This window comes from Mustela lutreola, chromosome 14 (genome assembly GCF_030435805.1).
Source record: "Mustela lutreola isolate mMusLut2 chromosome 14, mMusLut2.pri, whole genome shotgun sequence".
NCBI classification, from domain to species: Eukaryota; Metazoa; Chordata; class Mammalia; order Carnivora; family Mustelidae; genus Mustela; species Mustela lutreola.
This window is the reverse complement of record NC_081303.1, coordinates 21,072,422-21,089,272: the sequence shown is the minus strand read 5'-3', so window position 1 is coordinate 21,089,272 and position 16,851 is coordinate 21,072,422. Positions and strand designations below refer to the sequence as shown.

Below are 16,851 nucleotides of genomic sequence, written 5' to 3'. Positions count from 1 at the left end.
AAGCAATTTCAGCAATTTAATAAAAACTACAATCTAATGATACCACTCAAACACTGAAGTAAAACACGGGTTTTGAGGAAGACACCCAGAAATTAAAACAACACAGAAGTCTGAGACCACTACTGTGACTTACTCTCCTTAGTCATCAAAAAAAAGCAGAGACTGAGGAAGTCAAAGCATCAAAAAAGCATATGAACATGGAAAAGTCAAAAGAAACATACCAAGCATCTATAAATAATAAATGTGGCTGAAATATCTCTTCTAAAATAATTTTCAAAGCAAATCTATTGAAGAAATAGACATGCTATTTAGATCAAGTTCTTAACCCCTCAATGTCTCAATTTCCTCATTTATAAAATGGGGCTAATAACTTCCACAAGTACTGTATGGTTTGAACAAGATATTAGCTGGTAAAATACTTGTAAAAGGGTTCAGAGAAAAATGGCTATGTTAAGTATTACCCATTATTATCATCCTTATCCAAAGTATTATATAATAAAGTACAGTTTATATCAACAAACTAAAAAAAGTAAAAGATTAAGAGTAAAAAAAATTCTCCTCTCCTTTTAAGGTTTGGGGTTTTACTGACATGGTTTAGACTGGGATTAATTTTGTTAATGGTGTAGCTGTTCAGAAAAAAAAAGTCCTATCTGTTAGCAACACATATCAAAGTATTTATGAGTAAAAATGATATCTTACAATATCTGGGACTTGCTTCAAACTACTGCAGGAGTTCCAAGAATAGGAAGAGGAGAAAAGAAAATGAGAGAATAAAAGAATGACAAAATGTTGATAATTACTGAAAAAGAATGAAAGGTACACAAGGAGTCATACATTATTTGACCTCTGCATTTGAAATGTTTCATAATGAAAAGTGAAAAAAAAAGACCACCTGAGATGTTCAATTTAACATAAATGTTCAAAATTTTAGTATTTTCTTAACTCTAATATTTGTGGTTTTCCTTTGAAAGCTTTTAAAAATACCACATGAAGCTCCTGCTCAAAATGCATAAGGATTGTATATGGAACACACTAAGCGCTAATAAATATTTGTAAAGAAAATGAATGGGAATGAATGAATGAATGAATGAATGATGGAGACCCTTCTTCAAAGATTTAAGACTAGAAGACTATGCCGAAAGCCTTCTCAGGGTTAATACCATGATTAAGTTCATCATAGAATGAATTTTTTCATATCTTATACTATATATGAGTAGAAAACATAAGTCTGTGATATTTAAGTTAGTATAAATGTACATATATAAATGATTCTGAGTTGAAAACAAGGTTTTAAAGAATAAAATAGATCCTCCTCTAAATATATGTATAAACTCTGCAGAGTCAACAGTGTTGCTTTACACATAGATCTTTTTTCCCCTCGAAGTGATTTTTATATATATATATATATATATATATATATATATATATATATGACATTGCATACTTAGGTTCTAAGACTAAAATGACTTAAAAATGACTGAAACAAATATGGAAAAAAATGAATCAATCCATGGACATTTATTATACAAACACCTTCTTATTACAGATTCTGACAAACCAGAGGAAAACAATGCCTCTTGCTGCATTATACAAACTCCACAGTGACAAAGTCTAATCACTGACAGATTAGAAACCTTAATTACTTACTGGCCTCATCACTCAACACTGGTACTTAAAAAAAAAAAAAAATCCAAAGTACTATAATATGGAAAATTATGCATATAGAACTATAGAGTCACTATCTGTGAAATAGACATAACCTAAGAAGGTCTAGAAGCAGAAAAATAAAAATCCAAGAATGCCTGAAACAAGACTACTAGAATACTACTAAGCATCACTACATCTGGCCATTCACATTCCAATGCTCACAATTTTTTTTTTTAAAGTTCTGCACCATCTTCCCTCAGTGAGTCAGCAGCCAAACAAACCTTAATCAGGAAACACCCTGAGAGAACAATACTTACAAAGTTTTTGCGACGCAAGCTGTAGTGACTGACCCCATAGCTTTCTATCTTGATCTTTGAGACTGTCATTGATGAAATGAACTGCAGGCACAGCTTTGTGCTGGGCATGTTTTAGCAGTTTTCCTGCCTTCATACGATCCAGCTCTTGGATAACCACCCAGGGAATTATTAACACAAGTTTGTCAAAGCCTGAAAAATAAAAAAGATTTCTTATTTCTTATATTTGTTCTAAGTCAACAAATATTTATTGAACTACTAAATTGAACTGCTTTAGGAGCATTGGAAGTTTTAAAGTAAGGAGTTCACAGTCTAAATGAAGCGGTAATATATAAATAATGGTAATTAAAAACAGATGTTAAGTATGGGGCGCCTGCAGTGGGTTGAGCATCTGACTCTTGATTTTGGCACAGGTTGTGATCTCAGGGTCAGGAATGAACCCCATGTTCAGCTCTGAGGGCGGAGTCAGTTTAGGACTCTCTTCCCTCTGCCCCTGCCCCTGTGCATAAGCACTCTCTCTCTCCCTCTCTCACAAATAAATAAATAAATCTTTAAAAGAACAACAGATGTAAGTGTCAAATGAATGTAAAAAAAAAAAAAAAAAAAGATACTGTAGGAGATCAAAGAAGAGTAACTTTGGATTGTTTGACCTGTGAAGGCTTTTTTTTTTTTAACTTCTGCTGATTAATATATATTTTAAGATACACACTTCATGGGCGTCTGGGTGGCTCAGTTGGGTAAGCCACTGCCTTTGGCCCAGGGCATGATCCCAGAGTCCCGGGACTGAGCCCCACATCGGGCTCCCAGCTCTGTGGGGAGTCTGCTTCTCTCTCTGACCTTCTCCCCTCTCATGCTCTCTCTTTCTCTCTCAAATAAATATATAAAATCTTTAAAAAAATAAAAAAGATACATACTTCATAACATATCTAAATGGAAATGTATTTGTGGGGAAAACAATACCCACATCATTGTTAATACAAAATTTCAATTCAAATAAGAAAATCAGAATTAGGCTTTATAAATACCTGGAATTTCTGTTGTCTTCAAAATTCTAACAAAATTGAGGTGATTCATCAGAATATTTGTGTCAATAACAATTAGAAGCTTTTTATCTGAAGCAGTATTTGCTAGAGAAAAAGAGCAAAGTCAGGATTTCAAGACCTTTGCTAATAGACTTGTACAATAACTAAAGTTTTGATATCATAGAACTTTGATGGCATTCTTAAGAGAAGGCAGTCCTAAAAAAAAAAAAAAAAAAAAAAAAAAAAAGAGAGAGAGAAGGCAGTCCTTCAGACAACAAAAACAAAACTGCGTTCATTCTAATCCTTAAAAGAACAATAATCAATGTTTAACTATCTACCAGTAAAACATCATGAATTGCTTGAGTGCATTTTTAATCATAAACTGATTTGTTCCAGTGGGAACTGTTTGCCAAATCTTATTCTGCATCACTAGTAGTGGTACACTTGGGATTTATAGGCTAATTTTAATACACTGTGAGTGAAATATAATTGAAAAGATAAATATGTGCAAATGAAAGAAAACACGTAACATTAGCATTTTATTTCATAGGGCCATTGTGAGGATCAGATAAGTTTATGCACAGGAAAACACTTAGTAAATTGAAAAGTATGATGTGAATGTAATGCAGCATTATATTTTTATAAATTCAAAATAGTATGCTAACAGACTTTGGGTAATTATCTATCACCTCCGAGTGGGAAGAATGATCAAAACTTTACTACATAAATAAGAAATCCATGAATATAATACCTTTGAGAAATCTTCATTATTTCTAAGTTTTTATTTAAATTCCAATTAACTAACATACAGTACGATATAAGTTTCAGATACAGAATTCAGTGATTGATCACTTACATACGATACCTAGCGCTCATCACTGCAAGGGCCCTCCTTAACCCATCACCCATTTAATCCAAACCCCCAGCCCATCTTCCCCCCCAGTAACCGTCAATTGTTCTCTATTTCTGATCAGTGCTTTACATAATTGAAACTGTCAAAAGTCATGATTTAGGGCAAGAATAAAAGACAACTCTAATAGTTGATAGCAGAATAAAAGATAACCCTGATTACTGACCCTTGGGAAAAAAAGAGAATGAGAAAATTTATCTAAAATATCCTAATAATGTGAGATGTATAAAACAAATGGGACACATATTAGATCTGTACACTGTCACTAGAAGACATATACCATACCTTATTTTTCAAATGAGCACAATTTAACATTTTTCATCTAAATATTATAAAAATTGCATGTTGGCTCATTAATTCCTAAGAAAGCACAGATCACAGACATCATCATGTACAGATAGGGTATACCAGCAGAGGAATGTACATCATCTTCCACCAAGTCGATCTCCATGCTCGTTAACTCTCCGGAAGAGAAAACCACAGGCAAATCCACACTTTTTCCCACACGTGCAGCATGGAGCTCTTCTACTATCTGCATCTAAATTGTGAAAGACCCACAGTAAAACATTTTGGATTATCTACTTGCAGATTAATAAGATTAGAAAGCAATGAACTCTAATAAGTTTACTTGAGATGGTTTGTGGGAAAAAGGTCCCAAAAATATGGAGGTAAAATGGGCAAATGATACAGATTTATAACCACACACAGGGTTTTAAAACTTTTACTACCTCTGTAACCTTAGGCAAGGAAATTATTTAGCTAGCTTGGGTCTCCGCTTGTTCATCTACAAAATAAGAACGTTAAACATCTGTTTCCTATTACTATTTTTGTGAGGATTAAATAATATGAAGTTCCTTGCACAGAGCCTAGTACATAGTAGACCTGGTTCTCAACCTGTTTTCACATCAATGTACTTTGGGAGCCAACTATCTTTTCATCTGGATGATAAGCCTCTTCTTGTTCTAAGATTAGTTATGAGCCATCAAAAACTGAAATCTAGATTTTTTTTTTTTGAAATCTAGATTTTAAGACCCTTCTCACTTCAGGGAAGTAGTTCCCTAATGTATTTTGATGCTAAGAATTAATATGTCTCATCTAGATCTGGAGTAGGAATGAGAAATCTTTCTTCTATCAAGAAGCACTGATCCACAGGGCAGAAAAATACAAATGATTATCACAAATAAAAATCAATCAATATGGTTTTAAAGTCTTCCTTAAATAGAAAACTACAAAGTATTTCATGAACCTAATTTTAATTTAGGACCAAGAAACATAAAAAGCTATACAATAATTCCAAGAGGTTCAATCAAGAGATTCTACCTGGGAAATGAAACAACAGGTGAAAAAATAAATAAATATGCATGTACTCTCATTTTCACTGAATAACATTTTCACCTTATTGCTAATTAGAAAAATGAAGCCAACAGATTAATATCATACTGAATTTTGGTAAGCTTAGGCATAAGCATGCAAAAGTATGGTAACATTAAATCAAAATTCATGTAACTTTTGGCTATAGGCTCCATGCTCTTTATTCCAAAACATTTAGAGCTTACTAGAAACAAAGACAAAAAGGTGATCAATTAAATGTAAATATCTTCCAAGTAGTTTTTTTATAATTTCGTAAAACGTACATATTGATTAAGTTAGAGGTATCACTACTTTCATATTACCAAGGTGTTTATAGTCATTATTTTTTTTAAAGATTTTATTTATTTATTTGATAGAGAGAGAAAGATCTCAAGTAGGCAAGGAGGCAGGCAGAGAGAGGGGGAAAGCAGGCTCCCCGCAGAGCAGAGAGCCCAATGCGGGGCTCGATCCCAGAACCCTGAGATCATGACCCAAGCCAGCCGAAGGCAGAGGTTTAACCCACTGAGCCACCCAGGCACCCGTCATTATTTATTATTAATATAGGAACTGTTTTGACTTAATTTCATTGAAATATTCAAAGTAAATAAGTATGTCAGTAACCTCTTGATCTGTATCTTGAATACTTTCAAACGACGCTGAAGAACATGGAGCTTCAAAACTCTGAAATGAAAAGTAATTTTATTAGTTAAGAATGAAGCATATACCCCATTGTATATATGGACCACATCTTTATCCATTCATCTGTTGAAGGGCATCTCAGCTCCTTCCACAGTTTGGCTCTTGTGGACATTGCTGCTATGAACACTGGGGTGCACATGCCCCTTCTTTTCACTGTATCTTTGGCCTAATTACCTAGTAGTGCAATTGCTGGGTCATAGGGTAGCTCTATTTTTAATATCTTGAGGGGCCTCCATACTGTTTCCCAGAGTGGCTGTACTCAGCCATCAGAAAGGATGAACACCCACCATTTGCCCTGACATGGACGGAACTGGAGGGGATTATGCTGAGTGAAATAAGTCAAGCAGAGAAAGACAATTATCCTATGGTTTCACTCATATGTGAAACATAAGGAATAGCATGGAGAACCACAGGGGAAGGGAGGGAAAACTGAATGGAAAGAAATCAGAGAGGAAGGCAAACTATGAGAGACTCTGGACTTCAGGGACCACACAGAGGATTACAGAAGGGAGGAGGGTAAGGGGATGGGGTAAGTGGGTGACAGGTATTAAGGAGGGCATGTGTTGTGATGAGCACTGGGAGTTATATGCAGCTTAATGAATCGTTGAACACTACATCAAAAACTAATGATGTATCGTATGTTGGCTAATTGAACATAATTTTAAAAACCAGTATAAAACAAAACAAACAAAAAAACCTTGCAGGGTGGGGACAGAGAATGAAGCATATACCTAGAGTAGGGTTTTCAACCTTGGCACTACTGGCACTTGGCATTGGATAATTCTCTGTTTTAAGGGCTATGATGTACATTATGCTGTTTCACAGTATCCTGCCTCTACCCACTAAATACCAGTAGCACGACTCCCTCCCAATCTTGACAGTCAAAAATGTCTTCATCAAGTCGACAGCCAAATGCCCCCTCTGGGGTAAATCGGCCCTAGAAGAGAAACTGACCCTAGAATAGAAAAGCCTCATTCTAGTAAGTCAAGGAAACAAGGTAGAAAGTCTTTAAAGTTCACTCATTCATATATACATTCCTTTTTTTATTTTTTTTTAAGATTTTATTTATTTATTTGACAGAGATCACAAGTAGGCAGAGAGGCAAGCAGAGAGACAGAGAGAGGAGGAAGCAGGCCCCCCCGCTAAGCAGAGAGTCCAATGCGGGGCTCAATCCCAGGACCCTGAGATCATGACCTGAGCCGAAGGCAGAGGTTTAACCCACTGAGGCACCCAGGCGCCCCTCTTATATACATTCCTGAAAATACTCATGTTCTTTTTTTTTTTAATTATTTTTAAACAATTGAATTTATTTATTTGTCAGAGAGAAAGAGAGAGAGAACAAGCAGGGGGAGTAGGAGAGAGAGAAGCAGGCTCCCCTACTGAGCAAGGAGCCCAATGCAGGACTCAAGTCCAGGACCCTGGGATCATGACCTGAGCTGAAGGCAGACGTTTAACCGACTGAGCCACCCAGAAGTCCCTGAAAATACTCCTGTTCTAAGAACAGAACTACATGCCACCCTGAGAAACCGAAAGAGCCACAGACAAGATAAACAGGCTGGCCTTCAATGGTGGAAAATTTTCACCCAGAAGTAGTTTGACCCATTTCTAAAAGTGACATGACAAAAAGAGGGAACCTGAACATTAGGAGACGACTGAAGGGGAAAAGCTGAAAACTGCAAGAGTTGTATTCTACATGGGTGGAGGGCCAGAGGTTTGTGTTTTAATTCTCTCTCTAGCAGAGGTTGAAAATATATTAATTCCAAGTTTTCACTGGCACTGTTGGTAAGCAGATGAGACTTACCTGACCCTCTGTACAGGTAATAGTGAACTCAGCAAAAGCCACCACTAAACCAAAATCATCATCTAAGAATTCTCTGACATAACACCAAACTCAGGCAGCTATAAATGGCAGAAATGACATACTGTCTTTAAACAAGTGTATCATATGTTGCTTACTGGGAATTCGGCTCTCATCCTGACTTCCCAACATCAGTCCTCATATGGTATATATAACACCATATACATCACACACTAAGTTCATGATACCTTTACTGTCCCATGATTCTCCATCTGACTTTAAATTTCACCAGATCCCTAAGGTTCTCTCTGATTAGGAAGTGCCAAACAAGGTAGAGATTATTACCAGAATTTCCTATGACTCCTGATGTTTGAAGTTTTGTTTGTTTATTTAGGTCCTGACTACCCTTCACTCTCTTTGACCACAGGCTACTTCCAGGGACTTCAACAAGTTCTGTCACTCCTCCAAACCAAGCTCACATCAGTGGTTTCTGAAGACCTCTCCTTATTAAAAAGGAAAGTCTCAGTGGGCATTTAACTGTTCCCCTCTTCTTACCATGCTTTAGTAAATAAATGAACTGGGATACAGTATTCTGCGGATGGCAAATAGGAGTATAAATAACAAAACTAACAATGGTTTTATCTACTGGAGTGATTCTAACCTGAAAACCAGATTACACTGCTTCCCCGATTATGTGTCAATGGCTTTCCATACCATCTGCAGGATACAAGATAAAACAAACAAAAAAACCCTTCCCATGGGATACAAAGTACTCCATTGTCTGAACCCTGGCTTCCTCTCCCACAGCCTCTCCTATACATAGATTTTCTACACATCTCAACTCTAGTCATGCTGAACAACTTACGTGCCCATGTACACTCCTGTCATACAACCTCATGACTGTGGCCCTCTATCCTGGTCCTACCTGGTCCTTGCTCTACACACCCTTCACTACCACGCTCAAGAATCTCCACCTTGGTGAGCCTTTCCTGAACTTACCCCCAAACTTATACTAACACTAGTTGAATTTGTAGGGCTCTAATATGTATTTCACTAAATTGCAACTGTATCTGTCTACTAATCTGCCTCCCTGGGAACTTCCTAAGGGTAAAGATCATTTTACTCATCTCTAAGACCCCAGAACCTAGAGATGAACCTAATACATAACAGGTAGCTTTAATTAATGTTTGATAAACTGCTGAACAGCTACCTCATAGGTCTGTAAGTATTAAGTGGGATGCTGTTTGCAGTGCCCTATAAACCATAAATCTTTAGAGTGTTGGTTTGCAAGGGTGAGGGGAGGATACAGAAAAGGGGTCTCTATCAAAGGACCATAAAACTTAAGAAACAAAAGAAGTTTTTTCTCTTAGGAAAGCGTAACAGGATTACTAAATAACAGGGTTACCAAATCCAGAAAATAACAATTATTTCCCTATAAAGTACTCTCATCATTTTAGGAAGATAATTATCTATTGAGGAACTTGTGAGGAAAACAATAAACATAATATTAAGAGTAGCTACTGTCGATAATATGCTAGAGAATATATTCAAGATAAGAACAATATTTACTTGCTGCTCCTGTGTCTAAATGACTTTAAGTCTGATAGGACTGCTATTAAAGAATAGCGGATAAAGAGTTTTAATTCCAATAACTGGAAAGTAACCATGTAAAAACTGCTTCTCCTGGGGCGCCTGGGTGGCTCAGTTGGTTAAGTGACTGCCTTTGGCTCAGGTCATGATCCCAGAGTCCTGGGATCGAGTCCTGCATCGGGCTCCCTGCTCCATGGGGAGTCTGCTCCCTCTGACCTTCTCCCCTCTCATGCTCTCTCTCACTGTCTCTCTCTCAAAATAAATAAAATCTTTAAAAAAACAAAAACAAAAACTGCTTCTCCTACAACTTAATATTCATACTATATACCTCTTTTGATTTATGTGGTAATTCTATGTAGAGACTAAAAGAAACTATAAGGTAGGGGCGCCTGGGTGGCTCAGTCAGTTAGGGGTCAGCCTTTGGTTTGGGTCATGATCCCGGGATCTTAGGATCGAGCCCCTCTTTGAGCTCCCTGCAGTGGAGGACCTGCTTCTCCCTCTTCCTGCTGCTCCCCCTGCTTGTGCTCTCTTGCTCTCTCTGACAAACGAATAAAATCTTGGGGGAAAAAAAAAAAAACTAAACTAAAATACTGCTGGGGATTGCTCACATCTTTAGATGCACAGTACAGGGGAATGAACATTAAGCAACGACACAAAGATGTTCAATGAACATACTCCCAGCTTCAAACTCCATTCTCACATTTTATACTAGAGAACTGGTTATAACGCAGGAAAACTGGAGCTTTTCTTTAAGAAAGCAATAAAAAGAACAAACTCAGTTGTTCTTCTTTGGACTCCTTCAAGTTCACCGAACAGAAAGTCCTCTCTCCAGCTCTTCGGGCCTCCTTCGTGACAGTCCCTCTGTTTCTCCTAAGAAGTATTTTATACTGCAGTCTACAGTTTTCTTCCTAAAAGGAGGTACATTCAACCAGCCCTGTTTTGTTTTGTTTTGCTTTGTTTTGAAGATCTTATTGATTTATTTTAGATAGAGCATGAGTGGCAAGGAAGATGTGGAGGGGAGAGACAGACTCCACACTGAGTGCAGAGTCCCACGCAGGGATCAATCCCATGACCCATGAGATCACGACCTTAGCCGAAATCAAGAGTCAGCCGCTTAACCTACTGAGCCACCCAGGCGCCCCTCAACCAGCCCTGTTTAAAAGCAGTCTCCAAATTTTAGTCTGTTGGAAGCTGTGAAATTCCAAGGATTTGAAAGTTCTCTTAAAGGTAAATAATGTTATTTGCCACATAAACAAGACTGTAGAGAGATGAGGTTCTCCTATTAGTTCACACATTCTGATTTATTACATAACTTAAAAGCAAAACTTTCCAACCCAGATCTCGGTATACGTAGTTCCCTTTGCCGGGAACATCCCTGCTTCTCCTATCCCACCGACCTGGCCTTCCCTTGAGTTAACTCCTTTTCATTCTTCAGCTCTCACGTTCAATGTTACTCCCTCCAGTAAACTCTTCTTAAGGTTTCTCTCTACATTACTCTGGATTCCTATGTTAAGTGGTAAGTACTTATCAGACATAAGGTGATTGATTGTTTGTGTGTCTCCTCACATAGATAAGTCTCTGGAAGCAGACACCATGACTGCAGTGCCTGGCATACAGTGGAACTCTAATATGACTGTTAGAAGAATAGCTATTCAGAATATTGACCCTTGGACGTTCTATAGTACCCAGGGTTACAGAAGTGCCCAAGAGACAGTTGCAGGGCTTTTCTGAAAGGACTGTTTGTAACTGCTTCTTTCCACCTTTCACATTATCACCTTCTATTAGGATCCTTGATACTTGCCAGGATATCTTCCTAAGGAGGTTGGAATTAAAGGGATAAGATAAAGGAACTAACATATATCTTCCTGATTAAACAGAATGAGCTCTCTGTGATCTTATTCGTAACAGAAACAAACCTGATCCTATTAAAATTCTCTCCTAAAACCTGTATTAACATTTTACACCACCTTACCTGGATTACGTTTTCCCTGGAACTTGAATCACTTTCTTGTTGCTCAGGATGGTTTTTTACTTTCCACTCATGAACAACCTGCTTAGATGTGGAATCTGAAAATAAATGTTCACTTTTATGCCTGGTCAAATTTAATGAAACTTGGGAGCCTTCCAGGCGTTTCTTCTCCTGCTTAGTCTTTGACTTGTTAGACTCTAAACTGAAGACATTTTCTTCTACAAGCTTCTGGAAGGTATCACGGGATTTTACGGGGATTTTGAAACTGATCCTCCTCCTTCTAGATTCAAGGGGTTCCTTAAGTATCTTGTTGGAATTATGATCCTGAGAAAAATGGATTCTCTTGCATTTCTCTGAAACGCGTTTTTCAGAACTGTCCCTACATTTCCTGTGCCTTTCTTTCTTGAGTTCTTTCATCTTCTCCCTCTGAGCAAGTACATGAGGCCATTGTTTTTCACTTGCCTGGACTTCAGTTTTAGGTTTTACATCTTTGGCCATTTTAGGATTACTAAGGTTTTTAATTCCATGGTCAGGCTTATTCCTAAGATTTGTCAATTTAATATCTTTAAAATCTACATATCTCCTTAGATCTTTTTTAGTTCCTTGTGAAGAAGGACTCGGTGAAATAATTTGATTAGCATTTGAATATGATGCTTCTTGGAGTTTAACAGGGCCTTGGGATGAAGAACTGATTTTTTGTTTCCTTCCTGGAGGCTCGGTTGCTACGTCCAATCTGTAAAGCAACACAGAAACCCAAGTTACATTGCAATTATACATGATCATACATAATGCTGTACTGTGTTATTCAGTCAAGAAATGACAGAACTGGTCTGATACAAATTTCATAAAGACTAAGAAATGGGGGGGCGCCTGGGTGGCTCAGTGGGTTAAGCCGCTGCCTTCAGCTCAGGTCATGATCTCAGGGTCCTGGGATCGAGCCCCACATCAGGTTCTCTGCTCAGCATGGAACCTGCTTCCTCCTCTCTCTCTGCCTGCCTCTCTGCCTACTTGTGATCTCTGTCAAATAAATAAATAAAATCTTTAAAAAAAAAAAAAAAAAGAATAAAAAATGGGTACATAAAGAGAAGTGAAAGAATTACAAATGGTAATGGCATAACTGGTCTATTTGGACCAAAACCAAATTTACAGCTTTATATAATACCAGGCAGCATAAATTCCATACAGATTAAATATTGAAGTACAAAATAATTACAACTGCTACACTTCATATTAACCCCTTAAAAACCATAGGGGAAAAAAGGAAATAGTTAATCTAATTTCTTAATAGGGAGCTTCCTAAACTTAAGAACGGTGGGAAAAATCACAAAGAAAAAGAATAATTGTAAATGACTATTTATGAGGAGCCTGGCTGGCTCAGTCAGAAGAGCATGTGACTCTTAATCTTGGGGTCATAAACCTGAGCTCCACGTTGGGTGTAGGGATTACTTAAATAAATAAAATTTTTAAAATAAATAAATAGGGGGCACTGGGTGGCTCACTGGATTGGGACTCTGCCTTTAGCTCGGGTCATGGTCTCAGGGTTCTGGGATCAAGCCCCCCACATCGGGCTCGCTGCTCAGCGAGGAGCCTGCTTCCCCCTCTCTCTCTGCCTGCCTCTCTGCCTACTTGTAATCTCTCTGACAAATGAATAAAATCTTTAAAATAAATTTAAAAATGACTATTCACTTTAAAGCCTTAGCATATTAAAGAATAAGAAAATTTTTAAAACTGGGAAATGGTATTCATTTTATATGTGACAGTTTATTAGCCTTAGTAAATGAAAAGCTCATCAAAAAGTACTGACTCTGGGTGCCTGGGTGGCTAGTTGGTTAAGCATCTGTCTTGGGGTCAGGTCATGATCCAGGAGTCTCAGGATCAAGCCCCACATCGGGCTCCCCGTTCAGAAGGAAGTCTGTTTCTCCCTCTGCCCCCCATCCTACTTGTGCTCTCTCTCCCTCTCGAACAAATACCTAAAATCTTAAAAAAAAAAAAAGTACTGATTCTAGAATAGGACATAAACAGAAAATTATTGATGAGAAAAAGGGATTGGCTAATAGATATTTGGGGGAAAAGTTTAACTTTACTAGTAATCAAAGACATCATTTTTTTTTTTAAAGACATTCTAATTATAACAGCATACCATTTTTTTTTATCAAGTTAACAAAGATTTTAAAACAACATTAAGGGGTGCCTGGGTGGCTCAGTGGGTTAAAGCCTCTGCCTTCAGCTCGGGTCATGATCCCAGGGTCCTGGGATCGAGCCCCACATCCAGCTCTCTGCTCAGCGGGAAGCCTGCTTCCCCCTCCCTCTCTGCCTGCCTCTCTGCCTACTGGTGATCTCTGTCTGTCAAATAAATAAATAAAATCTTTAAAAACAAACAAACAACATTAAATACTGACAAAGGGTTGAAAAATGGGCCCTCTCATGGTAGAAATGCAAAATGATACAGGAGTTCCACAAAGGTAGGGAGCCTGGGTGGCTCAGTTGAGGAAGTGCCTCACTCTTGATTTCGGCTCAGGTCATGATCTCAGGGTGGTGAGATCGGGCCTCACATCAGACTCAGCCTGGAGCCTGTTTAAGATTCTCTCCCTCCCTACCCTGCTGCCCCTCCCTCTCCACTTTACCCCCTGACCCCCACTTGTGCTCCTTCTCTCTCTCAAGGGAAAAAAAAAAGAGAGAGAGAGAGAGTGTTCATAAAACAATTTGATGATATAATTAAGAATTCTAAAAATGCTCATATTCTTTGACTTCCTAGTAATTCCCATTTTAGAAATCTATACCAAGGTGAAAAAAATTAAAAATGGACCAAAATCATTTTTAAAATTCAGGATTTATAATAGTAAGTAAGGTAAAAGGGTAAATACTAAAATTTTGGAAATGACTAAGAAATATGTCATTCTACTAAATATGACAGAGTATCATGGTCATTTTAAATGATGTTTATGAAAGTTTTCAATGATCTAACAAAACATATTCATAAAATATTAAGCAAAAATCAAGCAGGGCAAAAATCTGTATATATCATGTGGTCTCAACAATTTAAATAAATACAGTAAAAAGTCAAGAATGAAATATGCTAAAATGTTAGAAGTAGCAATAGCTAGAAGTGAAATTTCCTGCTTCATAAAAGTTGATATTACTCGGTAGTCAGAAAAAAAGGCGAAAAAACTTCAATGATTTTGAGTGCCTTCTAAGTGCCTGTCACTCTACGAGGCCCTGGAGAAGCCATGGAGGACATATGCAATAGAGTTCTGACCCCCAATTTGCTTTCACTCTGGTTGGGGGGAGAAAAAGAAAGGAAACAGCTGATTTCTCAAATAATTACGTAAGAGCAAACTATAAACACCTCGGGAGTTTTTATGGGAGTTTCACCTGAGTCTTCATTGGATTCCATTTTCTTTCTATCTCTGCCTACAAAAAGACTGCCCACCATTATTTATCTGGTAGTAAATAATGATAAAACAAAACCTGACGGCACCTGGGTGGCTCAGTGGGTTAAGCCTCTGCCTTTGGTTCAGGTCATGATCTCAGGATCGAGCCCCACATCAGGCGCTCTGCTCAGTGGGGAGCCTGCTTCCTCCTCTCTCTCTGCCTGCCTCTCTGCCTACTCTCTCTCTGACGAATAAATAAAATCTTAAAAAAAAAAAAAAACTTGAAATTTTAATAGGACTTTGGCTTCTAATAATATACCACGTTTACAATGCCAACTGTATTAAAGAAAAACTAGGAGAACACAGAAACCATAACTCAAAAATTTTAAGGGGACCCTGTAGTTCCCTCAGCATTTTCTTTTTTTTTTTCTTTTTTCTTTTTTTTTTTTTAAGATTTTATTTATTTTTGAGACAGGGAGAAGCAGACTCACCACTAAGCAGGGAGCCTAATGTGGGGGTCAATCCTAAGACCCTGGGATCCTGACCCAAGCTGAAGACAGATGCTTAACTGACTGAGTCACCCAGGTACCCCTTCATATTGCTTTTTATTTGTTCTCCACAACAACCCTGTGCTGCATATTTTATAGTCATCTATTGACCATGGCCTATATAGTCATAATTAATGAAAACTCAACAATATAATACCTTTTAAAAGACCAACAAAATTAAACCGTAAACTTAACTCTTATCAACTAGACTTACAAAAGACTAGATTGTGATAATGCAGTTTTATATTTGCAACCCAAAATACTAAAGCTCTGAGTCTTTTTAGATACAAGTTAGACATGCAGCAAATACTTATTTTTTAAAGTACGTATCTTTTATGAGTGACATAGTGTAAAATCAATATTCAGCTGAAGTTGAAACACATCCTAGATGAGCTCTCATGATATAAGAATAAGTGTGAATTTTGTCAACACGTTATTATTAAACTATGTAAAAATTTAGTAGCCATTTTAAAATATGACATACCTCAGAAACAATCTGTCAATACTATCAGCGGTTAGACTTCTTTGTTGGTCATCATGGCATACACTCACAATACTGAATTATATACTTACATTCAACTTAGCTCAGTTGAATAATAAATTACTTTTCGGCTAATTCTGCCAATAATGGCTTTGCTGGTGGCAATGTTGCCATCTATCTAACAGTAACTAAGGCAAAACTTCTCACCTCTTCAATTCCTGGACTTAAAAAGATTTGGTCAACAGTGGTGATACAACCTTGTGAAGAAATCCCACTAACTGAAAGTGCACTGCTCAGAGAAATGCTCTCTGAATATTTTCAAAAGCAGATTTAGGATTGTTGCCCTTAATTTAAGGAACAAAACAAATGAACACAGGGGAAGGGAAGAAAAAATAAAATAAGATGAAATCAGAGAGAGAGAGAGACAAACCACAAGAGACTTTTAACTATGGGACACAAACTGAGGGTTGCTGGAGGAGAAGTGGGTGGGGAGATGGAGTAACTAGGTGAGGGCATTAAGGAGGGCACCTGACAGAATGAGCACTGGGTGTTTTATGCAACTGATAATAACTGAACTCTAACTCTGAAACTAATGATTCACTGTATGTTAATTAATTGATTTTAAATTTTAAAAAAGATTGTTGCCCTTGGTGATTTTTCATTGTTAATACATCTATATATACTCAAACCATGGATTGAGAATTGTGGTAATGTATTACCACAATTAAGTGGCTTCAGGATGATAAAATTCTCATTTTTCATCTGCACCTCAGCTTTCATTGCACACCAGTTTTGGGACTATCCCTATACTGAATAGGGAAATTTTTACAGAAAATGCCACATACCATAAATAAATACTCATAACCTTGAGGCAAGTAAGTTTGTTTACTTCTCCAATGGATAAACAACAGTAGCGAATGAGCCACATTCTCTTCAGGCAACCCAAAAAAGAAGTTCTGCACTGTCGATACTAATGTTTGCAAAGCACAGTAGGATAGCTTTCTTTCGTCCAGGCAACTTTTCATTATATAATAGCTCCTATCCCATATTGTTTAAACACATGACAAGGCAGTTTTAAAATATCTCATATGCCATACAGTTTGTCTTCAACAAAAGAAAATTTCACTACAAGTTATATCTAGAGAGCTTACC

At 37.4% G+C, this 16,851-nt stretch overlaps 1 protein-coding gene across 5 annotated transcripts in view; it reads right to left on the bottom strand.

Annotated features, from left to right (window-relative positions):
- SWT1 (SWT1 RNA endoribonuclease homolog) overlaps positions 1-16,851 on the bottom strand; it is a 107,945-nt gene that overhangs the window by 78,979 nt on the left and 12,115 nt on the right. For all 5 annotated transcript variants that reach the window (XM_059146278.1, XM_059146279.1, XM_059146280.1 and 2 more), the window contains exons 5-9: positions 11,303-12,032; positions 5,865-5,924; positions 4,302-4,431; positions 2,987-3,088; positions 1,965-2,153 (exon numbers count right to left, since the gene is read on the bottom strand). In XM_059146278.1, coding sequence (XP_059002261.1) covers positions 1,965-2,153; positions 2,987-3,088; positions 4,302-4,431; positions 5,865-5,924; positions 11,303-12,032 — 1,211 coding nt within the window. The remainder of the gene's footprint in view (positions 1-1,964; positions 2,154-2,986; positions 3,089-4,301; positions 4,432-5,864; positions 5,925-11,302; positions 12,033-16,851) is intronic.